Raw genomic sequence first — 18,605 nt, 5'->3', positions numbered from 1 at the left:
ATTTCCTTACTCCACCCCTGACAAGTGGATTAGCGCTTAAATCGACGTTCCCGGCTCGAATTTGGGGTACTGTGGACACAATTCGATGGTATTGGCCTCCGGGAGCTATCCCAGAGTGCTCCATTCTGACCGCTCTGGATAGCACTCTCAACTCAGATGCACTGGCCAGGTAGACAGGAAAAGAACCGCAAACTTTTGAATCTCATTTCCTGTTTGGCCAGCGTGGCAAGCTGCAGGTGACCATGCAGAGCTCATCAGCACAGGTGACCATGATGGAGTCCCAGAATCGCAAAAGAGCTCCAGCATGGACCGAACGGGAGGTACGGGATCTGATCGCTGTTTGGGGAGAGGAATCCGTGCTATCAGAACTCGGTTCCAGTTTTCAAAATGCCAAAACTTTTGTCAAAATCTCCCAGGGCATGAAGGACAGAGGCCATAACAGGGACCCGAAGCAGTGCCGCGTGAAACTGAAGGAGCTGAGGCAAGCCTACCAGAAAACCAGAGAGGCGAACAGCCGCTCTGGGTCAGAGCCCCAAACATGCCGCTTCTATGATGAGCTGCATGCCATTTTAGGGGGTTCAGCCACCACTACCCCAGCCGTGTTGTTTGACTCCTTCAATGGAGATGGAGGCAATACGGAAGCAGGTTTTGGGGACGAAGAAGATGATGAGGAGGTTGTAGATAGCTCACAGCAAGCAAGCGGAGAAACCGGTTTTCCCGACAGCCAGGAACTGTTTCTCACCCTAGACCTGGAGCCAGTACCCCCCGAACCCACCCAAGGCTGCCTCCTGGACCCAGCAGGCGGAGAAGGGACCTCTGGTGAGTGTACCTTTTAAAATGCTATACATGGTTTAAAAGCAAGCATGTGAAAGGATTACTTTGCCCTGGCATTTGCGGTTCTCCTAGATGTAGTCCTAAAGCCTTTGCAAAAGGTTTCTGGGGAGGGCAGCCTTATTTCGTCCTTCATGGTAGGACACTTTACCACTCCAGGCCAGTAACACGTACTCGGGAATCACTGTAGAACAAAGCATTGCAGTGTATGTTTGCTGGCATTCAACCAAAATCCGTTCTTTATCTCTCTGTGTTATCCTCAGGAGAGTGAGATATAATTCATGGTCACCTGGTTGAAATAGAGTGCTTTTCTTCAGGGGACACTCAGAGGAGCCCATTCCTGCTGGGCTGTTTGCCTGTGGCTAAACAGAAATGTTCCCCGCTGTTAGCCACAGGGAGGGGGGAAGGTTGAGGGGGTAGTCACGCGGTGGGAGGAGGCAAAATGCGACCTTGTAACGAAAGCACATGTGCTATGTATGTAATGTTAACAGCAAGGTTTACCCTGAAAGAGTGTAGCGACTGTTTTATAAAATGTGTCTTTTTAAATACCGCTGTCCCTTTTTTTTTCTCCACCAGCTGCATGTGTTTCAATGATCACAGGATCTTCTCCTTCCCAGAGGCTAGTGAAGCTTAGAAAGAAAAAAAGACGCACTCGCGATGAAATGTTCTCCGAGCTCATGCTGTCCTCCCACACTGACAGAGCACAGACGAATGCGTGGAGGCAAATAATGTCAGAGTGCAGGAAAGCACAAAATGACCGGGAGGAGAGGTGGAGGGCTGAAGAGAGTAAGTGGCGGGCTGAAGAGAGGGCTGAAGCTCAAATGTGGCGGCAGCGTGATGAGAGGAGGCAGGATTCAATGCTGAGGCTGCTGCAGGACCAAACCAGAATGCTCCAGTGTATGGTTGAGCTGCAGCAAAGGCAGCTGGAGCACAGACTGCCACTGCTGCCCCTCTGTAACCAACCGCCCTCCTCCCCAAGTTCCATAGCCTCCACACCCAGACGCCCAAGAACGCGGTGGGGGGGCCTCCAGCCAACCAGCCACTCCACCACAGAGGATTGCCCAAAAAAAAGAAGGCTGTCATTCAATAAATTTTAAAGTTGTAAACTTTTAAAGTGCTGTGCTTAAAGTGCTGTGTGGCATTTTCCTTCCCTCCTCCACCACCCCTCCTGGGATACCTTGGTAGTCATCTCCCTATGTGTGTGATGAATGAATAACGAATGCATGACTGTGAAGCAACAATGACTTTGCCTCTGCAAGCGGTGATTAAAGGGAGGAGGGGAGGGTGGTTAGCTTACAGGGAAGTAGAGTGAACCAAGGGGCAGGGGGTTTCATCAAGGAGAAACAAACAGAACTTTCACAGCGTAGCCTGGCCAGTCATGAAACTGGTTTTCAAAGCTTCTCTGATGCGTACCGCGCCCTCCTGTGCTCTTCTAACCGCCCTGGTGTCTGGCTGCGCGTAACCAGCAGCTAGGCGATTTGCCTCAGCCTCCCACCCCGCCATAAACATCTCCCCCTTACTCTCACAGATATTCTGGAGCACACAGCAAGCAGTAATAACAGTGGGAATATTGGTTTCGCTGAGGTCTAAGCGAGTCAGTAAACTGCGCCAGCGCGCCTTTAAATGTCCAAATGCACATTCTACCACCATTCTGCACTTGCTCAGCCTATAGTTGAACAGCTCCTGACTACTGTCCAGGCTGCCTGTGTACGGCTTCATGAGCCATGGCATTAAGGGGTAGGCTGGGTCCCCAAGGATACATATAGGCATTTCAACATCCCCAACAGTTATTTTCTGGTCTGGGAATAAAGTCCCTTCCTGCAGCTTTTGAAACAGACCAGAGTTCCTGAAGATGCGAGCGTCATGCACCTTTCCCGGCCATCCCACGTTGATCTTGGGGAAACGTCCCTTGTGATCCACCAGAGCTTGCAGCACTATCGAAAAGTACCCCTTGCGGTTTATGTACTCGGCGGCTTGGTGCTCCGGTGCCAAGATAGGGATATGGGTTCCGTCTATAGCCCCACCACAGTTAGGGAATCCCATTGCAGCAAAGCCATCCACTATGACCTGCACATTTCCCAGGGTCACTACCCTTGATATCAGCAGATCTTTGATTGCGTGAGCTACTTGCATAACAGCAGCCCCCACAGTAGATTTGCCCACTCCAAATTGATTCCCAACTGACCGGTAGCTGTCTGGCGTTGCAAGCTTCCACAGGGCTATCGCCACTCGCTTCTCAACTGTGAGGGCTGCTCTCATCCTGGTATTCATGCGCTTCAGGGCAGGGGAAAGCAAGTCACAAAGTTCCATGAAAGTGCCCTTATGCATGCGAAAGTTTCGCAGCCACTGGGAATCGTCCCAGACCTGCAACACTATGCGGTCCCACCAGTCTGTGCTTGTTTCCCGAGCCCAGAATCGGCATTCCACAGCATGAACCTGCCCCATTAGCACCATGATGCATGCATTGGCAGGGCCCATGCTTTCAGAGAAATCTGTGTCCATGTCCTGATCACTCACGGGACCGCGCTGACGTCGCCTCCTCGCCCGGTATCGCGTTGCCATGTTCTGGTGCTGCATATACTGCTGGATAATGCGTGTGGTGGTTGATGTGCTCCTAATTGCCAAAATGAGCTCAGCGGCCTCCATGCTTGCCTTGGTATGGCGTCCGCACAGAAAAAAGGCGCGGAACGATTGTCTGCCGTTGCTCTGATGGAGGGAGGGGCGACTGACGACACGGCTTACAGGGTTGGCTTCAGGGAGCTAAAATCAACAAAGGGTGTGCCTGTACATCAAGGAGTATTTCAGGCAGGACTGCACGGAGGGTTCCAATAAGAAATGGTGCACCGAAGTTATCGTTGTTATTGGAACAAGGAGGTTAGCCTGGCGTCTGATTGATACATGGCTAGATTTACCTCACTGCGCCTTCTCTGTGAGAGACTGCAGTGTGATCTAGACAGGGGAGGAGGAAAATGAGTACAAAACAAATCTGGTCTATTTCTTGTTCTGACCCACTCCGTCTATCCTTTACATCTTTGGCTGGCAGCAGACGGTGCAGAAGGACTGCATGCCATCCACATCTCTTGCCTGCCTGGCATAAGATGGTGCAGAAGGACTGCATGCCATCCACATCTCTTGCCTGCCTGGCATAAGATGGTACAATACGACTGCTAGCAATCCTCATCTCTTGCCTGCCTGGCAGAAGATGGTACAATACGACTGCTAGCAATCCTCATCTCTTGCCTGCCTGGCAGAAGATGGTACAGTACGACTGCTAGCAGTCCGTATCGCCTGCCCGCTCACCATAAGACGGTTCAATAGGACTGACTGCAGGACTAAAGAGAATGACCTGCTCAAGTTACTCCAAATTTAGTCCCTGCGCCCATGTCTGCCCAGGCGCTCCTGATCGACCTCACAGAGGCGACCAGGAGCACCTCAGACATGACGATGACGGCTACCAGTCGTACTGTACCGTCTGCTGCCACAAGGCAAGGGGTTGCTGTTACTGTGTAGCAATGCCGTACCGCGTCTGCCAGCATCCAGGAGACATAGGGTGACGGTTACCTGAGCGGGCTCCATGCTTGCCGTGGTATGGCGTCTGCACAGGTAACTCAGGAAAAAAGGCGCGAAATGATTGTCTGCCCTTGCTTGCACGGGGGGAGGGAGGGTGGGAACGGGGGCCTGACGATATGTACCCAGAACCACCCGCGACAATGTTTTAGCCCCATCAGGCATTGGGATATCAACCCAGAATTCCAATGGGCAGCGGAGACTGCGGGAACTGTGGGATAGCTACCCACAGTGCAACGCTCCGGAAGTCGACGCTTGCCTCGGTACTGTGGAAGCGCTCCGCCGAGTTAATGCACTTAGAGCATTTTCTGTGGGGACACACACACTCGAATATATAAAACCGATTTCAAAAAAACCGACTTCTATAAATTCGACCTAATTTCGTAGTGTAGACATACCCTAAGAATGAGTTCCACTTGAAGGCAGCAACATGAAAGGTTACAAAAAGACAGGAACATAAGATCAGGCCTGCAAGTCCACTTAGTCCAGTATCTGGTATCCAAATGTGGCGATTTCCCGATGCTTAAGAGGAAGGTGCAACAAGCCTTGCAAGACAGTGTAGTCTTGTGTCTAGAGTACTGAACTGGGACTCAGGAGATCTGTGTCCTCTTCCTGGCTCTGGCACTGGCCTGTTGTCTCAACTTCAGCTCTGTGCCCAGCTTCCCCCATCGATAAAACAGGACTTACCTCCTGTTTAAAGCACTTTTGAGATGTACTTGTGAAAAGTACCATACTAGAGCTAGATGTTATTAGGCCTTCCACATTAGATCTCATCCAGATCTCTAATAGAGATCAGCGTAAGCCTTAAAGCATGAAGTTTAATATGCTTTCCAAAGTCAGTTATCCATATAAAGTAACAATTAAAAAAAAAAACTTGCTAAATTCTCAGTCTCAAAGACGTCTTGTGGCAAAGAGTTCCACTGTCTAAATGTGTTGTGTGACAAAGTATTTAATTTTATCAGTTTCAAATTTGCCACATTTTAAATTTCAGTGAATGTCCCCTTTCCACGTACATTATGAAATCGGAAAAACCAGAGCTCCTAATCTAGTTTCTCTACACGTTTCTTATTTTGAATACTTTTATCATGTGCCCCCTTATTCATCTGAGATAAACAATCCTACTTTTTATAGGAACTTTTACATGCCTCTGGTTATTCTTGTCAACCCTTCTCTTAACTTACTCTAGTTCTGCAATATTTTTTGAGATGCAGTGACTAGTACTGCACAAAATATTCCAGATGAGACCCCCACCACCGATTTATGTAATGGGATAATATTTTTTGTAAAATTCTCCATCCTGTACCTAATGCACAGTGGAAGGATACAGAAGGGTCATCAAGGTTCTCTTTGTTATTGGAGCAAATGGGGCTGGAGAAAATACAATATAAAGCAAGGTTCAAGATGTAGGCAGGGGTGGAACTGATCACAAGAATGAGAAATTTAAATTTCATGTTAGGGAGGCAAGAGAGCCAATGAAGGTACTCAAGAAGTGAATGAAGCTTTTTGGTAAATGCAAGAGGAAGATTTTAGCAGTTACACTTTGAAAAAAAGACTTGAAGGGAATGAAATAGCTATCAACAAGGCTGAGGAAGAAGGTATGGGATGGCTACCAAGATGGAAGATGACCAGAATGTGGACAAGGTTTTAGATACAGGGACAGGATGTGGGAATCCAGATTTTCTAAATCCTGCAGAGTAAAGAGCTATTTAGCAAGCTTTGATAAACACTTTGATCTGTAGGAGGAACAGCATATTCAAAACTAAGTCCACAGGCCAACACAACACAATCACCGGCAAACCTCTCTCATTTGAGATGTCAGCCCTGATATACAAGTCAGTTCTAAAACCAGCAATCCACAATTCGCAATTAGTTAAAATTCAAGCCACTCAGGAATTCCTCAAACGGTGAACTTTCAGAGTAGCAGCCGTGTTAGTCTGTATTCGCAAAAAGAAAAGGAGTACTTGTGGCACCTTAGACACTAACCAGTTTATTTGAGCATAAGCTTTCGTGAGCTACAGATGCATCGGATGCATCCAATGAAGTGAGCTGTAGTTCACGAAAGCTTATGCTCAAATATACTGGTTAGTCTCTAAGGTGCCACTAGTACTCCTTTTCAAACTACGAAATTGCTCTTCCAAATGTTGCTACAGCAGGCTACACATATTTAATTTCTATTTATGCAATGTTACTCAAAATGTCTTAAATTTTACCTTCAGATGTACACCAAACATCGGCAAGTTGTTTGTTCCGTAATCTGTTGAGTCACAAAGATGCTTATGAATTCTGACTTGATTCATCCAAAATATCTTCACTGAAAATTTGAACAATGAAATGTGTGATCTGTTTGTACTGACACATCCAATTCTCTGTATCCGTGGTCCTCAACCTATTTATCATTGTGGGCCGCAGGTCGAGAACCACCTGCTAAAACTCCACACACCCCTATGCCCAGTACCCCTCGCCCAGAGGCTCCCCCCACAGAGTGGGGCCAGGACCCCTGCTACAAGGCCAAGAGCAGAGTCCTGGGCGCAGGGGCGGCAGCCATGACCCCAGGCATGGGGCCAGGAGTGGAGCTCCACATAAAAACTGGAGGTGCTGCAGCACCCCTGCAAATCCTTAGTTCATGTGCCTGTTCTGCCCAGATCCCCCTCCCCCCCAAACCTCCCAGAGACTCTCGCTCCCACACCCTGCTGCTGGCAGGAGTGCTCCAGCTGAGCTGCCTGATGCTGTCTCCCCCTCAGCCAGCCCCCACCCCAAGCCAGACCAGAGAGCAAATTTTGAATTGTTTTTAGCACACAGCTGGGCCGCAGCTGTGTGCTATTTGGGCCGCATGCAGCCCACGGGTCAAGAATCACTGGTCTATATAATGGGCAACCTCAAGCCCACCAACTAACTTCAGTATGGGCCTGACCCAAAGGCTGACTAATTGAAAGACTCCATCTTAGGCCACGTCTACACCAACACTTATGTCAGCAAAACTTATGTCACTCAGAGGGTGAAAAAAAAAAAAAACCACCCGCCTAAGCAACATAAGTTTGGCTGGCATAAGCGGTAGTCTGCACAGCGCTATGTCAGCAGGAGAGCTCTTTTCCGCCGACACAGCTACTGCTGCTCGTGAAGGTGGTTTTATTATTTATTTATTATTATGTTGACGGGAGAGCTCTCTTCCATCGGCGTGGAGCAGCTACACAAGAGATCTAACAGTGGCACATTAAAGATGTTTCTGTTTGCCAGAGTAGATTAATGTGAATCATCATGTGACAAGGTGCAACTCACCACTGCAGTGCCTCTTGCTGGCTATCCCAGGAATTAGCTCTGCTAGCAGTGCACTCTCTTCTGGCGGTGTCTTGCTGTCGTCACTTCTGCTCCACGACCCATGTCACCCCCAGGACCTTCCGACTGTGTCACACTGTTCTCCCCCGTTCCAGGGGAACTGCAGTCCACTGTCCAGCCATTTCCCTCAGTAGCAACTGCAGCCAATTATCAGGCCACTTCATCAGTGGCGGGACGGGGGAAGGAACTGAGCCCACCTACTACTCCGGGTCCTGGCCCAGGGACCCTATAGATGGCCACCACTTGCTACGTCCCCTCCAACTCTTCAGTTCATTTCCCTAGGCCACTTCCTCACAGCTCCCCAGCAACCTATTCGCCCTTGCCTCAGACTCTCAGCCTGCGAATCCCTGCAGCCACCCAGGAGCAGTCTTTAGCTCCCCGCAGTTGCTGCTAGCAGCACTGCTCTGTCCAGGGTGCTGGAAATCCTTCCTCCTGCTAGGAGCCTGACCTTCCCTCCTCGAGCGCCAGGCAGCTACTGAAGCTGCTCTGCCTTGCAGCTCTTCTTAAATGGACCTGCCGGGCCCGGATTGGCTGCCTCTGCACAGCCTCCCTAGGGCTCTATTAACCCCTTAGAGTCCAGTGCGGGGCAAGTGTCCCATCACACATCAATTTAATCATTATATAAATCAGCAAGCAGGAAACCTTGATTTAAATAAATTGCTTTTCTTCTTGTTTTGCATTTTTACTTTTCAGTTCTCCTCCTAAAGAAAAATTGATACTTATTGTACAGTAACCATTAAGATATGTTGATTTGCAACTAAATATAGCCTTTACACTAAATTTGATACTTTTTTTCATAACCAGAAGAATACACTGTATCAATATGCATTTATTTAAGCAACTGAACAGCTTACTATGTCTTTAGACTACTAATTTTTATTTTTTAATATTAGAAAATGAACAAATTTGTATTTATGATTTGTGCCAAGCTCTATAGATGGGCACTGAAGTTTCATAAATAAAAAAAACAGTGTTTATTTTAAGTTGAACCTACTTTGTGTCCTGAATACGCAAGAATAACACACATCCGTTTAAAACTGATTATACAAAGGAACTATTAGCTGTAGCTAATGAATTAAAACAAATGATTGTTTTTAGTTAGCATGTCCTTGAAGATTTTAGAACTAGTGGGTCTCATTCTCATACCTTGTTTTTATTCATACACTGGAAAAGGAAAACAAGCTTTCCTGCTGGTCCAACTCTTAACTGGTTTCTTAACCTTGAATGAATTAGTCTTTAAACTGAACTAGTTGAATAAACTCAAAAGAAGAAAATATTCTCTCTGCATCTGCAGAAGAGACTACTTCAGTCAAAAACTGGTTTAGCACTTCAACACACTCTGGCTTCAGGTGGTTAGCTAGTAACTTCCACCAGTTCAGTGGTTCAACATTCAAACTTCAGCAGCAAACATGTACTGCTTAATATTTTTATTTAAATAATTGTAAGAGAATACAGTAAATCTAGTCCTTAATGCAGGTTGTCCATTTCAAATAGATGTGTAAGACCTAAAAAATTAAATTAAAAAAATGTTATTTTTTTAAAAAAAAATTTAAATCCACCCTGCTTTGTTCTCCTGGCTCCATTCATGCCAGAAAAAGAATATAAGAACCTAATAATGGAAATACTGGGTCAGACCAAAGGTCCAATCTAGCCCAGTATCCTGTCTTCCGACAGTGGCCAATGCCAGGTACACGAGGGGAAATGAAAAAAAAAAACAAACAAACAAACAGGTAATCATCAAGTGATCCACCCCCTATCGTCCATTCCCAACTTCTGGCAAACAGAGGTTAGGGACTGTCATAAATATAAAGGAAAGGGTAACCACCTTTCTATATACAATGCTATAAAATCCCTCATGGCCAGAGGCAACATCCTGTTACATGTAAAGGGTTAAGAAGCTCAGGTAACCTGGCTGGTACCTGACCCAGAGGACCAATAAGGGAACAAGATACTTTCAAATCTTTTGGGGGGTGCGGGGGGGATGGCTTTTGTTTGTGCTCTTTGTTTACGTGTTTGTTCTCTCTTGGGACTCAGAGAGGCCAGACAGAAATCCATCTTCTCCAACCCATCCTAATCCAAGTCTCCAATATTGTAACCAGGATAGGGAAACCAGGCAAGGCAGATTAGTTTATCTTTTGTTTTGTGTGAATTTTCCTTGTGTTAAGAGAGAGGTTTATTCTTGTTTTCTGTAACTTTAAGGTTTTGCCCAGAGGGGGATCCTCTGTGTTTTGACTCTGAATACCCTGTGAAATATTTTCCATCCTGATTTTACAGAGGTGATTCTTTTACTTTTTCTTTAATTAAAATTCTTCTTTTAAGAACCTGATTGATTTTTCATTGTTCTTAAGATCCAAGGGTTTGAGTCTGTTCACCTGTACAAATTGGTGAGGATTCTTATCAAGGCTTCCCCAGAAAAGGGGGTGTAGGGCTTAGGGGGAAGACGTCTCCAAGTGGTCTCTTTTCCTGTTTTGTTTAAAACGCTTGGTGGTGGTAGCATACTGTTCAAGGACAAGGCAAAGTTTGTACCTTGGGGAAGTTTTTAACCTAAGCTGGTAAGAATAAGCTTAGGGTGTCTTTCATGCAGGTCCCCACATCTGTACCCTAGAGTTCAGAGTGGGGAAGGAACCCTGACAGGGACACCATCCCTGCCCATCCTGGCTAATAGCCATTGATAGGGTACAGATGTGGGGACCTCCATGAACTTTGTATTGCGAGTTGTTGGACCTTACTGTGAATTTTAGGTACTTCTTGGGGGCCAGGTGTACAGTATGTGGAAGTACACATCCTGTAAGTCAAGAGCCACAAACCAGTCTCGAGCCTACAGAAATAGAGCAATGGAGGTTAGGTGTTACTATCCTTAATCCGAGGTGACACGTGTATTTGTTCAGTCTTCTGAAATAAGACAAAAAGACCCTAATTCTTCAGATAAGGGTTAGAAGCCTCTTCACCTGTTCCCCGGCGATAACATTTCTACAGGTCCCAGGTGAAACAGACAGAAGTGGCATCATTGCAAGAGGGTCTTGTTGAAAAGGGTCCTGAAAGGAGACAGGGAAGGGCTATGGGATGGGCGTAGTGAACAGAACTGTGCAGGACAGGCTTGAGAAACAATGTCTAATGCCTATTCATTGGCTGTGACAGTCACCCAGACCCTGTGGAATGGGGCAAGGCAGCTCCCAGCCTCTGGCTGACACTTTTGTGGATCCCAAAACAGCCATCAAATCTGCTGCCACTGAGAGAGTGCCACGTTGGTCAAGGAGTGGAATCCCCCTGAGTAACTAGGTTTAGTTTGTTCATCTTTCCTCTAGTTAAGAGTATCAGTCCCCAAAAAGGCAAGTCCTCTAAAGCGGCCTGTACTTTGTGTGGTTTACATGATGCCTGGAGCCAGCAGGCTCATCTCTTAGTGATGGCTATGTCCATCAGCCCTGTAGCTGTATCAGGTGATAGCCCTGGCCACCTGCAGCAATATTTTCACGACTGTCTGCTTCTTCCTGGTGATCTTTCTCTCCCTCAAAAGGTAATTGTAGTTGGCCATCTGCAATCCAAAGCCACAGTGAGGCTGACGAACATGCCTTTTGCCCAAATAGATCTAACTTCTTGGAGTCCTTCTCCATAGGTGTGCCTTTAGTAGACTTCAGTGTCTTTTGTGCAGCAGATACAACAAAGGACTCTGGATTTGGATGGGTGTAAAAGTGTTCAAAATCTTGTGTGGCACCTGATAACTTCGCCGCATAACTTCAACACAGGAGGTGAAAGGAAGGGCTTCCAGGGTTTGCAACTCTTTGGTCAGAATCACTCTCTTTATTAACAAAGGGATCTTTGATATCCATCTGATGACACTGGTTAATTCTAAGAGCTAATGAAACTTCTCCTGCATGAATGTACCTTCAATGACCAGATTCCCTGCATTTTGACAGATGAGGTCCCGGAAGGCTTTAAAATCACTTATCACCAGGGCAGGTGCTAGTGTTACTGCTTTGTCTGGCAAAGAAGAGGATTTCTTGGTAGGGGACAAGGGTTGCTGCTGTCTCTTTACTTTCTTCTGTTCCTTTGGGCTCATTTTCAGCTTCAGTTTGAGTGGCCTGGCCAGGATGCAAGATTTTTTTTTCTAAACATGCAGTAGGGTGATCTGCTTCTCCACACATGGCAGGAGGGTCCCCTGTAAGGCCAAGGTGGCAACCCAAATGAGTAGTGGCCTGGCTGAGACGGGACAGCCCAACACCACTCCCACACCAGATGGGACAGCACTGTGATCCTAAGGAGGGTATTGGGGAGCCTCTGTTCATTCTTAAATGGCAGGGGGGAGGGATTTCTACCTGATGTTAATAAGGAGGAATGGGCCTCCTCACTGAAGGGCAGTGCTGAGGAATGTATGAGGCCAGTACCAGATCTGAGGCCAGCTGCCTCTTCAGCACTGGGAATATTTCTGGAAGAAGTATGGATGCCTCAACATATCTGAAGTTCTTGCTTGGCTCCATTACAGGCACTGGTATGGTGCTGGTTCTTTCATTCTGCCCAACTGTTTAGGGGCTTTGCCCTTGGAGGAGTGATTTACCATGTCCCCCTCCAGAGTTCTCTCTATATGCTTGATCTAACTACACAATCAGTGTCCCGTTTATGAGCAGATGCAGTTGCTGGCTTTGCTACGTGCAGCACTGGTGCAATTAGTGTGGAGAAGGAGTCATCAGCACTGGGACTACAAGTGCTGGGACTGTCAATGTCAAGGCTATTGGCACAGAGGTCTCATGCACCAGGGACTTTGACAATACTGAAGTGGTTGGCATTAATGTTGCTGGCTCTGCCAGAGCCTTCCTCACTTTCTTTTCACTGCATAAAAAGAGTGCTCGGAGGGAGCGCTGGCCGACACTGGTTAATCCAGTCTCACTTTAGTCAGATCCAAAGATGACTGGTATGAAATGACCCACAGGGATTGCTCAAATAAATGCATCTTGAGCCATATGTCCCTGGATCTGCAGAAGGGCTTGCACCACAGAGCACTTATAAGGGTTGCGGCTGTCTCATAGGCAGAAGAGGCATCATTTGTGTGTATCCTTGATGGAAATCAGTCCATCACAGGATGAGCAGGGTTTGAACCCTGAAGAATTGCACTCTCCCATGAGATATGGCAGTTAGGAAGAACTGCAGCACCTCATTCCACTGTTATACAGAGGGGGCATACAATCAATTTTTTAAAATGTCTTATGAGAAAAAAGTGAGGCTAGATTTCACACCAAATAAGCTGTAAAAGCCTGGTTTACGGTCTCTGAAGAAAGTACTGGGTCGGACATAACCTCATGGCAGCAAGACAGAATTCAGAGGTAAAAGAAAACTGAGGGAGGATCACGGCTATGCTCCATGTTTTATGCCTTTGCAAGAGACCACAATAAGGCACAGGGTGAACACATGCCTCCAACAAAAACTACTAGTGAAAAAAAATCTAATCTCATGCATGAGGTGCACACGCACCTACAGTGGGATCCATGCTGACACATACTTGAAGTAGCAGCTCTGTTTCTGCAGAAGCTAACAGTTGCTCAAGAAAAATTTCTACTTGCCCTGAGGTAGTAAATTTTTCAATCCCTGTTTAAAAGCATCACTCCTAAACTGCCTGCTCTAAGATGTACACCATGCTATTATGTTAAATTTACTTCCTAGGGTGTGGAGGTCTGAATAGCAGAGGGGAAAGTTTGAGGAATATACTTAAAACAATCTTTACAGTGAAAACTAAAGATTTATTTTGTCAGGTTTTGATTAGTAAACAAACAAAAAAGTAAAACATAAAACCAGTTGCTACACTTTAAAAGGACGCTGTCAAGCAAGATATTTAGGTGTGCAAGTGTTGTAAAAACTTACTATTTAAGATGTTAAGAAATATTTCCATTAATTCTTTAATACTAATGGCAGCTGGTTTAACTTGAACAAATAAGAATTCCTCTACACTGCTGGCAACGTTTCAACACTTAGGGTTCTTTTCATGCAAAATTCCACCAATTACATAAAAGTATGACTAAAAATCACTTTAGGCAAAGAGGTACAAAAGGTCATGTGGATTCTTAAAATTAAAATTAATTTTAGCCAGATTTTATAGCGCAAGTCAATTAGGAACAGGTTTAACACAAAACAAGAGATTGTCTGCACAGCCTTTTGCACTGGTTTAAAAACTGAGTTAGTAAACCAGTATAATGTGTGTTTACATAAGGCTTTATTGAAGGAAAATCTGAAAGTTAAATTGATCAGACAATAGTCTGTTGTTTCCTGGAAATTTCTACTACATGCATCTGAAGTGGGTATTCACCCACGAAAGCTTATGCTCCAATACATCTGTTAGTCTAAAGGTGCCACAGGACTCTTTGCCACTGTTTCCTTTTTGTTTCTCTCTGTTGCAATAATAAAGCAATTCTGAAAAATTGTGCTTACAGGATGCTTGTGGAGCTCATAAGGATTTTTTTTTAAAAACTATAATTTGACCTGACCAAAGTATTTTTAAAAAACTGACAAAGTAGTGAGAAAACTCCTATATTATATGAATCTTGCAGAATTAACCAAAAAATAATGCAGAGGGAAGACAGCATGGCAGACAGCGAGACACACCCTGTGTGTGGGAGAGAGAGATGCGCATTTCCCCTTTCAGTATACTGACACCACTTTTAAGTACACTAACTCCCCACTTAAAGTCCTCCTGGTTAACACTGCTTCCTTGTTACATTGCTGCTCAATTAGGGAACATGCTCATTTAAAGTTATGCAATGCTCCCTGATGATGTCTTGGCAGCCGCCTGCTTTGTCCACTGCTTGCAAGATGAGCAGACCATTGGAGCCAGCTGGTGGGGGCTTGGAACCAGGGTGGATCAGCAGCCCCCCCTCAGCTCCCAGTGCGCCAGCAGCCCAGCAGGCTATCAATTGCCAGGCAGTTCAGCTGTCCCTCCCCCCACTGCCATGCGCTGCTCCTGCCCTCTGCCTTGGAGCAGCTCCCCGGAGCCTCCTGCTTGCTGGGGGAAGGGAGGGAGGCTAATGTCAGGGTGTCTCCCCAGGCCACTTACCCTTTCTCCATAGAGCAGGGTGGAACACAAAACAGGACTCAGGAAACTTCCTGGTAGCAGCTGCTGTGATCTCAGCTTGCTGATTAACTTAACAAGGTACTTACTGTACATTGGATACAGCAGTAAAGTTTAGTACGAATTCCGAACTACAGCATTGCCAGTTCTCACTCATGTCCACTATTCCATGCAACTTTTCAAAATAATGTTGTTGTACACAATAAATCTATTCTAAGTTTTCTAAGTCATCAAAGTTACTGATTTTCTTGAAAAAAGAAAAGGAGTACTTGTGGCACCTTACAGACTAACCAATCGTGTAGCTCAGGAAAGCTCATGCTCAAATAAATTGGTTAGTCTCTAAGGTGCCACAAGTACTCCTTTTCTTTTTGCGAATACAGACTAACAGGGCTGTTACCTGAACTGTTATCTGAAACCTGATTTTCTTGGAAGTTATTTTCACATACAGTGGACCTATATAACCAGTGCATAAAAAGCCCCTCAAATTCACTTCATACCCACCAACCCAGAAGTCTACAAAGCCAAAAGTTATTTTCAACGCACAGATAGCACTGTACACAATGTGCATATTGACTTCCTGTGCCTTTTAAAAACGTAGTTGCTAAGTACTATCTTGGACGTGATGAGAACACACATTCAGGCAACATTAAAGGTCACAGCACGCAAGCACTTACTACTGAGCCCGGTGTTTACCACCGTGAATAATTCCACTGAAGTTAATCCAACTCTCGGCAGCATTACAAACAGCATGTTTGTTCAGCATGTTCAGCTCCCACAGTTGGACGGTGGAACACAAAAACACCAGCTAGTTGAAACGGTCCTGTTCCCGAAGCCACTCTAATTGCTCCGCTGTATACGTAGCCGCACGAAGTCACATCTTTTCACAATCTCGGAGGTTGTGCACGTTGCCAATGCAGCGTAAATGAACGATACCAAGGGAGCTCCCCGCGCACCCTGACTTTGTACTTTACATTGACAACTTCGCGGTTCCAGCCTGCCAGGGCTGAACCTCTCTGGGTGCAGCGCGGCGGCTCCGCGCAGCCCTTATGTAACCCGCCACCCCGCACGCACGCAGGGCACAGGCTCAGATTCGTAACGCCACGGGAGCGTTGGAAACCCCTCGCCCGGCCGCCCCCCTTTGTGGCGGGGGGCAGGTGGCGCCCGGCCCTGGCACGCAGAGGGGGAGCTGGGGGGCCCGGGCGCCCGCCCCGCGGGCTCCGCAGGATCGTGCCAAGGGCGAGCGGGGAAGTTACGGACCCCGGAGGCCGGGGAGAGGCGGCCCGGCCGCAAAGCAGCGCGGGGATGCTGCCCGGGCGGGCCGGCCCCGCTTCCCTGGAGCCCGAGCCGGGGGCACCGCGGTCCCCTCCCGCCCGGGCACACGAGCCGCGGGGCCGCTCGCACAAACTTCTCCGGGCCGCGGGGAACCCGCCCGGCCCCGTCACACGCGGCGGCCGCGACCCCCGGGCCGGCCCGCGCGGAGCCGGGATTTCTACCTGCGACACCAGCGGGACCAGCGTCTGCTCCACCGAGCGCGTGCGGATCTCCAGCGCCGCCTCCGCGCCCAGCCCCGCGGACGAGGAGGAGGAGGAGACGCCGCTGCTGCTGCACGGGGACGTGGCCATGGCGGGAGCCGCAGCCGGACCGGCCCCGCGGCGGCGCCTCTCCCGGCCCGCAGCGCGCTCGTCTCCCGCCGACACCGCTGCGGCCCCGGAGCCCGCCCCCGCCCCGAGCCCCGCCCCCCTGGCCCGCCCGCCGGAGTCGGGGGCCGGGCAGGAGCCGCGCGGGCTGCGCACATCGCCCCCCAGCGGGGCCGGGCCGCAGCCGGCGCGCAAACACCTGCCCTCGGCCCGGGACGCAGCCCCCGCTGAGGGGCACGTCCCCTCGGCCTGTCGGGCTCTCCCGCGCCCCCGGCGATAGCTGCCTCCAGCCCCGGCGCGCCGCGGCCGCCGGAGCCTCCGCACGTTTGCCTACGCTGGCCCCTGGGAAACAACAAACCCAGTCACCGCTCCCGCCCCCGCGCTCCTGCTCCTCGCGCTGACAGGATTTGAGAACAGGACACTCCAGCCGTCCCCTCTGCGTGCTGCACGCCTGCCATCCCGGCTCTCCTGCGCCCTAGCTGCCCCCAATCAGCTCTCCCCCGGCCTTGCACCGCGCCGGTCTCCCACACCGCACGTTCCCCCCCGTGCCTTGAACTTCTCCGGGCAGGGCGGGAGCTCCCCTTCAGCGCCGCGTGCCAGTTCTCCTCCTCCTCCTCCTCCTCAGCCAGCCAGGCCCATCTCCCCGCAGCTGCAAACCTGGCTGCCCAGAAAGCAGGGAGGTTGTTAGAGGTCAAGCTTTGCTGCTCCCTCAACCACTTAGGAGACTCTCTGCCTCCTCTTTTTACATATAGGGGCCAGTGAACAGCTGGAGCTCCGGAAGCTGCTGCGGGAATTGATGGTTCCTGATGCAGCTGGCAACTTTTGAGGAGGGGGGAGGAAGATAAGAATTCTGGCAGTCAACCAAAAACCCAGAGGTGCTGATGAGGTGTGAGCCAGAGAGCCAGCCCCAAAGCCAGTTCTGTACTGAAGGCAAGTGGGTCTGGGATTCATATGTTTTATCCTGCTTCAAAAAAAAAAAAAAACCCTTGGAAAAACCAAAGGCCAGGTGGAGCTGGTTTAATGTCTTGAAGGGAGAAACGCCCCACACTCTGTCCTTACAGCAGCACTGCCTTGAAGTGATAAGCCCCCCACCTGCTATTCCAGGGATTCCTTCCTCTATGTCAATGGTTCTCAACCAGCACAGAGCTGGGGCCCTTGTGACGTCCTCCGGGCAATATAGGTAGCATTGGATGCAGCCCACATGACACATTCCAGGCCGCATATGCAGCCCAGGATGGTAAATAGGTTGAGAAGCACTCCTCTACCTAGAACATATGTTGTTGATTTGCAAATCAACAATTTGAGGAAATGTCCTATACGCTCCCTATTTTGGTGGCAGAGTAGACAAGCTTCATGGTTGGTTTGACTCACCTCATCACATTGCCTTATGAGCTACTGAAACTATCATAGAAACGATATTCAAACCAAAAAAACATCACTTGCTCTACCCCTATGGCTGTTCATTTTCCAGGATTTCCTGATGTTCTATAATCTCTACTTTACATATTAAAAAGAAAAGGAGTACTTGTGGCACATTAGAGACTAACCAATTTATTTGAGCCTAAGTTAGTCTCTAAGGTGCCACAAGTACTCCTTTTCTTTTTGCAAATACAGATTAACACGGCTGTTACTCTGAAACTTTACATATTAAAGGTTTTGCATTGTCATTAGCCTTTGAAAACATTTGTAAGTTGTTTGATTTCAGTGTCATTTACACGATACTGAAAGTTATTTTACTACTTAGATAAAGGGAGTCAAGATTTAGTTGGCCTTCTTAGATTTTTAATAAAAAGAGAAAATTGTTCGAGCTATCTGTATAACCCTAGATAAAGCCATGACCCTATTCTTATTAACTCAGGAAATTGGATTCCATCCCCATCCAATATTGGATCTTCCAAAGTGACATCCATTGTACAACATAAAGTGTTACAATGAAGATATTTGCTTGTCCAGAAGACAGAAATATCTCATAGCACATGTTTAAATGAGGTATACCTTCTTAAATTAAAAGTCAATCATGTTTTATGCAACTAGCTCTAAATACTGCTGAGACTTCTATTTTCCTGTTAATCCTAGACTCTGTCCCAAAAAGCTTAGCCGGTCTTCTTTGTTACTTGTCGGTACGGTCCCTAGAATAGTGAGGTCCTGGTGCTTGAATGTATTTCCTAGGCACTACCATAATATAA

At 47.8% G+C, this 18,605-nt stretch overlaps 2 protein-coding genes across 4 annotated transcripts in view; one reads left to right on the top strand and one right to left on the bottom strand.

The window, feature by feature from the left end:
• Window positions 1–16,510, bottom strand: part of CTNNAL1 (catenin alpha like 1) — a 126,649-nt gene extending 110,139 nt beyond the window's left edge. For all 3 annotated transcript variants that reach the window (XM_073332471.2, XM_078851647.1, XM_078851648.1), the window contains exon 1: window positions 16,276–16,510. In XM_073332471.2, coding sequence (XP_073188572.2) covers window positions 16,276–16,404 — 129 coding nt within the window. In that variant the 5' untranslated portion in view covers window positions 16,405–16,510. The remainder of the gene's footprint in view (window positions 1–16,275) is intronic.
• Window positions 155–15,623, top strand: LOC144930266 (uncharacterized). Its single transcript, XM_078851912.1, has 3 exons — window positions 155–819; window positions 1,408–1,454; window positions 15,381–15,623. Exons 1-3 carry the CDS (start codon window positions 243–245, stop codon window positions 15,621–15,623), a joined length of 867 nt encoding a protein of 288 aa, XP_078708038.1. The 5' UTR covers window positions 155–242.
• Window positions 16,511–18,605: the final 2,095 nt, after the last annotated feature.

Source organism: Lepidochelys kempii, chromosome 2 (assembly GCF_965140285.1).
Source record: "Lepidochelys kempii isolate rLepKem1 chromosome 2, rLepKem1.hap1, whole genome shotgun sequence".
In the NCBI taxonomy this organism is placed as follows: Eukaryota; Metazoa; Chordata; order Testudines; family Cheloniidae; genus Lepidochelys; species Lepidochelys kempii.
The sequence above is the reverse complement of the archived record's forward strand: the minus strand, read 5'-3'. Positions and strand labels throughout refer to the sequence as shown.

Coding starts and splice junctions, on each gene's coding strand:
- LOC144930266 (XM_078851912.1), top strand. CDS start 243: ATGCAGAGCTCATCAGCACAGGTGACCATGATGGAGTCCCAGAATCGC. Junction 820..1,407: donor AGGCGGAGAAGGGACCTCTG/GTGAGTGTACCT, acceptor TTTCTCCACCAG/CTGCATGTGTTTCAATGATC. Junction 1,455..15,380: donor CTTCTCCTTCCCAGAGGCTA/GTGAAGCTTAGA, acceptor TTAAAAACGTAG/TTGCTAAGTACTATCTTGGA.